The sequence below is a fragment of the Prunus persica genome, chromosome G4, assembly GCF_000346465.2.
Source record: "Prunus persica cultivar Lovell chromosome G4, Prunus_persica_NCBIv2, whole genome shotgun sequence".
Lineage (NCBI taxonomy): Eukaryota > Viridiplantae > Streptophyta > Magnoliopsida > Rosales > Rosaceae > Prunus > Prunus persica.
This window is the reverse complement of record NC_034012.1, coordinates 6,042,339-6,052,581: the sequence shown is the minus strand read 5'-3', so window position 1 is coordinate 6,052,581 and position 10,243 is coordinate 6,042,339. Positions and strand designations below refer to the sequence as shown.

General features: G+C 36.2%; 1 protein-coding gene across 1 annotated transcript; it reads left to right on the top strand.

Moving 5' to 3' along the window:
• Positions 6,946-8,549, top strand: LOC18780925. The gene has a single exon (XM_007211577.2). The coding sequence runs from the start codon at positions 7,306-7,308 to the stop codon at positions 8,266-8,268; it is 963 nt and encodes a 320-aa protein (XP_007211639.1). The 5' UTR covers positions 6,946-7,305; the 3' UTR covers positions 8,269-8,549.

Genomic DNA, 10,243 nt, shown 5'->3' with positions numbered 1-10,243 from the left:
ACAGAGTTGTACCTGCGAAATTCATTTCTTCTGTTTATCGTAAGTAGTATACGTAGACATAGGCTAGCAGTCACTTGCAGCAACCCTTTTGTGGCTCTCTCGCGGAAGTTACATATATAACCCTCCATGTGCTCTGGCCTTGTTACATTTGGATTTGGAAGGTTGATTTTTTTTGCTCTTCAGGGAAAGCTTGGTTGCCAGCTGCAAATGAAGTCAGCTAACCTAATACCCCCATGTATCTGTAGTTTTCTACTGCTATGTTTATATAAATACAGAGAGTGTTGCTCAAGTTCATTCAGCATTCCAAACTTGAGAAAGCAGAGGTAAAGCAGCAATCCTTCAAGGTATTTTGCTTCCAACCTCTTCCCTCTCTCTCTCTCTCTCTCTCTCTCTCTCTCTCTCATATTTTCACAGACCATATATACCAAAATGTTAACATATTTACATATGTCATCATTAGGGTTTTTAGAAAACTAGGTACTTCTGATCACAGTTCTTTGTTTATTGTAGCACTCCAAACTTGAAACCGAACAAAGGGAGAAAGCAGCCATGCCTTTAGGTATTTTGCTTTCCAACTCTCTCTCTCTCTCTCTCTCTCTCTCTCTCATATTTTCACAGACCATATTATGTGTGTGTATATATATATATATATATATATCTATTTGTTGTTCAAAGTATATTTATTTTTGAACTTAGCTAATTGTTGGGTTTTTGGGTCTTGATCTGAATCAGGAATTTTCTTCTTGTTTAACTTAGCTAATTGTTAGTGTGTATATATATATATATATATATATATCTCACTCTCTAGGTAAAGCAGCAATGCCTCTAGGTATTTTGCTTCAAAACTCTACTCTCTCTCTCTCTCTCTCTCTCATATTTTCACAGACCATATTTTATATATATATGCTCTTGCTAATTGGATTATTGGTTGATATATGTGTCTGGGATGTTCATCGTGTAATTAGTTGTAAGCACTGTAAATTAATTAATATAGCTAATAGGCAATAACACTTTGAAGAATGTTAATTGTTATTCATTGTCTTTATTTTCTTGAATTGGTAATTTTTTTTAGATTATCTAGTGTGTGGTTTAGTTTTAATTAATGATTTTACATTCTTCATAACTGTAATTTATCAGAATTGAAATTATTAATAAAGAAATCGACGTTTTGTTTATCAAAATGTTAACATATTTACATATTGTAGTGAGCACGCCTTCATTTAAGATTTTTATTGGGTATAAGTCTCTCATCATTTATTTTCATCCAACAAAAATAGTATGTTAAAATAAGAAACCCTTTGTTGAGTAACATACTTTTTTCAGTGCTATGGTTTGGTTTTGAGTTTTGGCTCATTAGCCTCATCAAATTCAAACGATCTGTGCAGATTACTATATCTACTTGCTAGCTGCCCAGATCTGCATACCTAAGGTTTTCCTATAGCAAATTAATCTCTGACTGAGGCAACTTCATGATTACAATGTCAGATTAAAACAAAGAAAATAAAAATTCCTGATTAATTATTACATTTTCATGATCCACCACCTCCCCAGCTGATGTCTACCCGCTACAATCTCTATCGTCTGATCACAGTGTGCTTTGTTTATTGTAGGTATTGATACCACCGCAATTGATGCAATATCTGTTGCATGTGGTTTCATTCTCATCATTACCCAGATGTATATTCTACTTAACCATCCAAGGAGGAACTTCGTGGAAACAGTAATGGTTCTTGCTCTTGCATTTGCATTCATGAGAGGGTATCTGTCATATTTACCTTTCTTCGTCGTGGGCGGCCTCATGTTCGGCATCTGCACCCTTCAACTGATCCGAGTAATCTTTGATATATGATTAATGAAAGACGCCATGTACTTAGTTATTACTATATTCATGAGTACGTTGTCTTTATAAGAGAACTGGATTATGGTCATTAAGCCTTCAAATTTCAGCTAAACATTCTATGATTATGTTGTCTATATTATTATAGTGCCATACATTCTATATATATTATATATTATAATAGTGCCATGGACTACTTCTTCGCATGCAGCCTCCAAATGCATGAGGACTATAAATAGAAAAGAGAAAAATAAGAATATGCTTGTTTTGCCTAAGCTGGAACTCAGTTTTAAGTTCCTTCATTGAATATATATATATATATATATATATATCAATCACACAATCACATCATCACATGGACTTTGCAGACTCAATTTCAACGATCAATTTTCTCTTTATGCGCCGCTTGGCTTGACTGTAATTATTTCAACATCTACATATATGTACAGTCGGTTTGCAGTCACTTTGTGGCTCTCTCACGAAAGACAGAGAGAGAACTTTTGATGTTATTGTTGATTTGTCCCGACCCTCCCCTTGAATTTTTTTTCCAACCTTTCCTTCTGTCTCAAAATTGATAAAAGCTTTAGATGACTTGTGATTCCTATACCATAACCTTCTTTTTCATCCCCTATATATATCGCTCGAATCATTTTCAAACCCCCCTGCAATTACATTCTATGTCATATTAGCACCAATGCACTATATATGTACTTGGCATGCAGACTCAAATGTGACCATTGGATGAGTACTCTAAATACCATCCCTCCAATTTATACGACTTGTCTAATTATTCTACTCCATGGTTTTTCACCAAATAAACTTATTCCTTGCATATGTTTTGTATGGTTTAGCATGGAGGAGCTGATTCAAAGGTACCAGGTTGCTAGAGGGACTAGAATATCACAAGGCAATGACACGGAATAAGTTTAGCTCATCACCTCATTAATCATTGTGTACTGAATTTTAATTTAAACGTAATCTCAGGATTAATTAATTGTTGCGCGCTCAAAAGTTCAAAACCTGTATAGGAATATATGAATGCTACACTGGTGAGGACCTGAGCCGTGTGCGCTTTAAGGATCCGGTGGAGCTTGAGCACCTGCTAGAAAAGTTTGTTAACAGGGTTCGAGCTTGCAAGTTGCAAGGCATATCAATTACAATCTCAGTCCATCTGGTGGTGAAGAACAACCAAGCAGTGTTCTTAAGCTTGCCACTCTGGCCTCATCCTCTTGGTTCAACCCCCACTCTCTCCAGCTTCCTCATCAACGCAGCCTTCTGGATTTCAATCTCAGCGGCCGCTCTATATGGTACATACACCTATATAGCAATTCGAGCCTCCTCAATTACAATCTCAGCCGCCTCAATTACAATTCAGCCGCCTCCTAATACGTCCACAAACACAAAACATCGAAACCTTTGTTTTTTGGTCAAATTCAGCCCCACACTGGTCCTACCCCCGTGAGTATGTTGTCGTATACGAGATGCACACACAAGAACCTATACACAACAAGAGCTGCTAACACCACTAATTAACAAAAATGTTTGTCATACCACCTTGTGTACCACTTTTTTAATAGAGGTAGATTTCATTATATTGGTGGGCTCCACCTCTATCAGAGAGATGGTACACTAATGGTACGCAAATGTGGTATGACTATCATGTCCTATAATTTTAATTTATGCAATTATCATCCTACTTACCAATTTGAGCTTCGTTGGTACCTCAAAATCGTGCTCTTATATTTCTGAGCATAGTGACCACAAATCCTCTCTTTGCAGCAATTTTTGAATGTACAAAAAATTGCAATTTTGTATTGTCAATTACCTGTCATATTGTAACTTATGTTTTTAATTTTATGCCGTGATTGAAACTTATGTAACACAACACTTTGTACTCATAATTATAAGTCTAACGTAGCCACTGCTCAGCTAGAGTATGAATTCGGATCTATTTCACATTCAAATGTCCAAATAATATTGCCCATTGAAGCAAAAAATTTTGAGTCCAAGCGATAGTTTATATTATATGGGAGGAGGTTTCTCACACACACGCATACAATTAATATGCCACGGGGGTTTCAAACTTGAGACCTCTGATATGCAAGTCAAGTCTCTTTTCTATTGGACTAGACCCCGTTGACCATTGAAGCACAATTATGATGTGTGAATGTGAGAGAGGGAGAGACAGAGACGAGGGTGCGTGCCTGTTGGGCTTTAAAAAAAATATTTATAAAAGAATTTGACTGATTTACCCCTACATGGTTTTCTTCTCTTAATTAAATTTCTTTTTTGGCTTTTTATCACAAAATGTCCTTGACCTTTGCGAAACAATGATATTACATTCTTAAAGTTTTTTTGTATAACTCATGGTCCCTAACGTTAATATAGGTGCTCTTAAATAGTCATTCTGTCAAAAAAGCTATTAAATCCAAGGATATAATCGTCAAATCAATCCAAAATTATAATATATATATATAAGTCTAGAAACCTGTAACCATAACCAGGATCAGGGAAATACAAAAATTCAAGAAATTTGGAACATCTGTCGCAATTGGCCAGAGCCCAAAGCATATATAAGTCTGAAGTTGATTTGGAAATTTGATTTTAGTGATGAAAAATCTAAAGAACACCGTCCTAGAAAATGTTTAGCCACGAAAAATCTGATGAACATCTATCGCTAAAAACTTTTGGTGACAAAAAATCTTCAAATTTATGGGCAAAATAGCAGCTGGGTTTTTATAGTTCAATTTGTTTATGTTATCCCTTTCATTTTCAGTAATTACCTTTAGTTTCTAGCCAATTCCAACAAGAAATAGAGGGAAATGGTTCCATAGTCTGCTTCTTGTTCAGTTGATTTTCTTTTTCCTCTCTTTGTCTCACATTTTACAAGAACATGTGAGTTTTCTCCCAATGTTTCAGTTTCATAAGAGGCAGGTCCTTCCTCTTTACCATTACTTGGCTTCCTTACCTGGCCAGTAGAAGATATGCCCAGCATCCACTGTGGTAAACGTCTCGTACTTCCTTCATCTGCTTTTGGAGCAACTCCCACAATTTCTTTTTCTCTCAACTAAACTAACCTATAAATTCAGTAATGGTTGAAGAGGTGAAAATGGATTGATTTGACGATTATATCCCTGGACTTAACAGTTTTGTTGACAGAAAGACTATTTAAGAGCACCCATATTAACGTAAGGGACCATGAGTGATTAAAAAAAACTTTAAGAATGCAATTTGATAGTTTCGTAAACGTCAGAGATGTTTTGTGATAAAAAAACTTTTTTTATTATTTTTAAAAAGGGTTGACGGGGGAAAAAAAAAAAGGGGGGGGGGGGGGGGGGGGTTAGGCCCAACCAAATAAGGGAATTAGGCAAGGACTACATTGAGGAGCTAGCATTGGGCTCTATCGTAGTTTAGCAAGGTTAACCCAAACCGTAAAACTTTGCTTCTTCTGTTTTTGTAAAGGGAGCTTTGGCTTATAGTCAACACAAAGAAAACACTAAAAAATTCAAAAAAATACTGAACCTGCGAAAAAGAAACAAAAGAAGTCAATTACTAATAATCAACATCAATTACTTGATATACTCCTGCTTATTGACAGACCATCATTAAAGCAGTCTCCAAGAGCGTGATTTGGGAGATTTGCAGCATCTATGAAGAAGTTTAGGTATGTGTAGAGTAACTCATATCATACTTTGCTCCTAAAGCATCATAAAAGTAAACTGACGGCTTATTTATTTTGATAATATGATTGTGACTGGAGATCGGGTAGAAATGCAAAGTCTTCAGCAGCATCTGGCTTCTGAGCTTAAGAAGAAGTCATTGGGTGATTTGAAGTACTTTCTTAGGATTGAATTTGCCATATCAAAACATAGTATCTTTCTACCCCAAAGAAAGTATATTTTGGATTTAATTGCAGAGTCTGGAATATTGGATTGTAAACCAATTGATACCCCTAGTGAACAGAATCATAAGTTGCGGTTGTATCTTGATCAAGTCCCTACAGATAAAGAACGTTATCAACAACTTGTGCTAGGACTCCCTACCACATTACACCAATTGGCATTTGAATATTCATTTGAAGAGAACTCAAGTCCCTTAGCTTCAACTTTGCTCCTACCTGCTCATCGTCGAGTAGGCCTCATTAATAGGCTAGGTTTGGCTAGCTTGGCCTAAATCTAATAGGCTTAGGTCGAGCCAAGTCGGGCTTCAAGAAAGAAAGAGAAAATAATGGGATGAGCCAGTCGGGCTTTTTTAGAAAATTCAAAGCCCATGTCGGCCTGTGGCTAGGCCTTAGGAAATCCATCGAGCCTAAATGAGCCTTTTTGTCTTCTTTTATTTATTTATATGGATTGTTTTTGTCAATTCTTTTTTTTTTCTTATATGTTTTGCTGTGTTTTTATGTTTCCCTTTTTTTCATAGTTCTTTTTTTTTACATTTGTCTATATATTTATGTCTTCCATAAATATAAAGATATAGTTATACAACAGCCATAGTAACAAAAAAGAGAACTATAAAGTTATGAGAAAAGAAAAAAATGGACACATAAATATGGAGACATAAATAAATAATTATGAGTGTTTGAACAGATCCTAACGTTTTCGGAAAATGTTATCTGAGAATATTTTATGCGAATGAAAATAAGAAAATGAATTTGCATTTTCAAGACTCAAAAATGCGTCTGGTAGATTAATTGGAAAACATATTTAGAAAATAAAAATAGTGAAAACGTGTCTGGTAGGACAATTTGAGACAATAATTTGTGAGTTATTTTTCAAGTATATTTTTTGCTAATTTTTGTCCTAATTTTTTTATAAAAATATTCTGATATTTTAAAGACCAATATCATTACAAACAATGAAAAATGTACACTTTGAGAATAATAATATATAGTTTTAAAAAAATTCTAATTTTAGAAAAACTTAGATTATAAAATAATATTATCTTTAGTTTAAAATAAATATCTAAAAATAAATATGAAAAAAAAGCAATTAGACCAATACATTGGGTAGAAAATGAAAACGATAATTTGTGTTTTTAGTTTTTGTACATGAGTTTAAACTTGTTTTCAAAAAACAATTCTAGTGAAAATAAAAACGAGAAACCGAACGTATTTTTGGTAGAAAATGAAAACGTTCCCAAACGGCTCTAATAAGGTACTGAACGAGCCCTTATTTTTGTCGGTAAATAACACATGTGTTAAAGCTCTTTGCATTACACGTAGGCATCATAATTTATAAAATGAAATAAAAATAAAAAATCAATGCTTTTTTGCCACCTTCTTCTTCGTTCATTCCTTTCTTCCCCAATCTCCTCATCCCTTCTCTCTCTCTCTCTCTCTCTCCCCCCTAAAAATAAGATCTTGATACCTCCCAGCTCACCATCTCTTTCAAACTCAAACAACCCATTTACCAAATCTTCACAATTTCCATTTAATTTTTGTTATCTTTTCTTTTCCTCCAACCAGACCCATGGATCTGGCCCCAGAGGAGCTTCAATTTCTCACCATCCCAGACATCCTCAGAGAATCAACCTCCATCCCCAAACAGTCCCCTAAGACCTTCTACCTCATAACCCTAACCCTAATTTTCCCCCTCTCCTTCGCAATCCTAGCCCATTCCCTCTTCACCCACCCTCTCCTTAACCAGCTTCAAGGCCCGTCCACCGACCCGGCCCAACTCCACCACAAATGGACCGTCCTCCTCCTCTTCCAGTTCTGCTACCTCATCTTCCTCTTCGCCTTCTCTCTCCTTTCCACAGCCGCAGTGGTCTTCACTGTCGCTTCCCTCTACACCTCAAAGCCCGTCTCTTTCTCCTCAACACTCTCCGCCATCCCCAAAGTCTTCAAGCGCCTCTTCATCACTTTCCTCTGGGTCTCTCTCCTAATGGTCTGTTACAATTTCGTCTTCGTGGCTTTTTTGATCCTTCTCATTCTCGCCATTGATACCCAGAACCCACTTTTGCTTCTTTTCTCCGGCGTTGTACTGTTTCTTCTATTCTTGGTTGTACATGTTTATATAACCGTGGTCTGGCATTTGGCCAGCGTTGTTTCTGTACTTGAGCCCGTTTATGGGTTCGCTGCGATGAAGAAGAGCTATGAGCTGCTGAAGGGGAAGATTGGAATGGCTTTTTTGCTGGTGTTCGGGTATTTGTCCATTTGTGGAGTTATCGGAGGCGTTTTTGGGACAGTGGTGGTCCATGGCGGGGAAGATTATGGGGTTTTTGTGAGGATTGTGGTGGGTGGGTTCTTGGTGGGTGTTTTGGTGATTGTGAATTTGGTTGGGTTGTTGTTGCAGAGTGTGTTTTACTATGTTTGCAAGAGTTACCATCATCAGGGGATTGACAAGAGTGCTTTGCATGATCACCTTGGCGGATATCTTGGAGAATATGTGCCTCTCAAAAGCAGCATTCAGATGGAAAACTTGGATGTCTGAGGAAGGAAGAAGATACTTGGATTTATGTGTAAGTTTCTGTGTACTTGCTGTAAAAAAGAAAGAGAAAAAAAGGAAAATCAAAACTTTGGGAAAGGCTTGTGGATTTTGAGTTTAGTTTTTGGTTGTACCTATACATGATCCTTGTTTCTTTCCTAATAAACATTTAAGCTAGCTGTTGCTTTTAATTGATTTACGTTGCTGGGAATTACTGTTAACTGTCAACCGAAGAAATGTACACGTGTTTATCGTAATAACTCTACAACCTTCAATGTTTCAAAGTAGTATGAACATCCATTAGTAAAATCAGTTGTTAAAGCCAAGCCTGTTACTGGTCAATTTATTCTCTGTTTAAAATTTTCATTTTTCAAGTTTGTCTCCAATTCTGAAATTTGCTTACAAAAGGATGCATATGGCTATAATATTGTCTTTCTTTTGTCGTCCCTGGGATCAACATATTGTGATGTTATTTATCTTGTATTTGGTCTTTGCCATATTCTAGGAGTCAGGTTGGTTTACCTGATTGAAAAACCTTCTGTTGACAAAAAAATAATTAATAAAAAAAAATAAAAATAAAATAAAATTGAATAATCCAGTTGTCTTAGTAGTTTGATTCCTTTTGTATCTCTTTGTTTATTGTATGGACATAGACGGTTGTCTTAGTAGTTTATTCTCACTAGACTATACATTAGCCCCCATAAGAGAGTGCGACCAGGTCAATTGGTGTGACTTCTACATAAATAAACACGTACATATAGTACTGGAACAAACAGATTGACTAAAAGTAAAAATGGTATGCTTCATGACAAAAGTGACTTGTAACGTATTGAATATGGTCTAAAAATGATCAGGACTGCAAGTTTGGAACATGTTCTGTACAGGGTGTGTCATGGACTGTTTCACAAAGCTAATGCCCCGTGCGTGTGTGCTTAAGAGTTTGTGTACATTTGGTTTTTCAGAAGTTGGTTTGTGCATAAATATCCTTCTATGTTAACGCAGGATGGATTGCTCATAAAACCTTGCATGTCTGAAGGGTTCATGTAAGAGTGTCTTACAGGCTTGCATATAGTGAACCTCCAAATCTTTTAGAGTTACAGGTATTCATCATGCATGCTTATGATGCATCAGTCTTGTTAACTTAAGCTTCTAGATGGAAGAAACTCATTCTGTGCAAGTGATTCTGAATGGCCTATGTTTTGTGATTATTTGCCAAAAGGTAGTGGGCTCAGGGAAGTAATATTCTCTAGGTATAGACAGTTAAACTGATAACATCTCTATTGCCACTAGACTATAGATTACACCCTATAAGAGTGTGTGACCGCATTGACTATTATCTGTTACAGTAATGTGAAATGAAAGACATTGTATTTTTGGGGTTCTAAGTGAAGGAAGTCTAAAATAGTATAAAAATGATATGCTTCATTTTGACCAAAATGACTTGTAACAATTGGATATGGTCTCAAAATGATCAGGACCACATGTTTAAAGAATATTCTATACAGGGTGTGTTATGGACTGTTTCATAAAGCTAAGGCCCCATGCACATGTGCTTACTGAGTTTGAGTACATTTGGATTTTCAGAAGATGTTTGTGCATAAATATTATTCTAGGTGAGCTCAAGATGGATTGCTCGTTCAGTTCATAAAACCTTGCATATCTGAAGGGGTTGATGTAGAATTTGTCTTACAGCTTGCATGTAGTGAACCTTCCAAATCTTTCAGAAATTAGAAGTACTGGATCATTATGCTTGGTATGCATTGGGTCTTATTGCCATAACTTTAAGCTGCTAGATAGGAAGAAACTTCATTGTGTGCAAAGTGATCTGAATGGCCTATGATATCTTGATTATTGCCAAATGTACTTGTTGGCTGAGGGGAGGAGTATTGTCTAGGTAAAAAGCACATCTCCTGGAGATAGACATCACTGTCCAAGCTTGGCCTTAAACCAGGGTGGTTAAAAACCATAGGATCATCAGGTG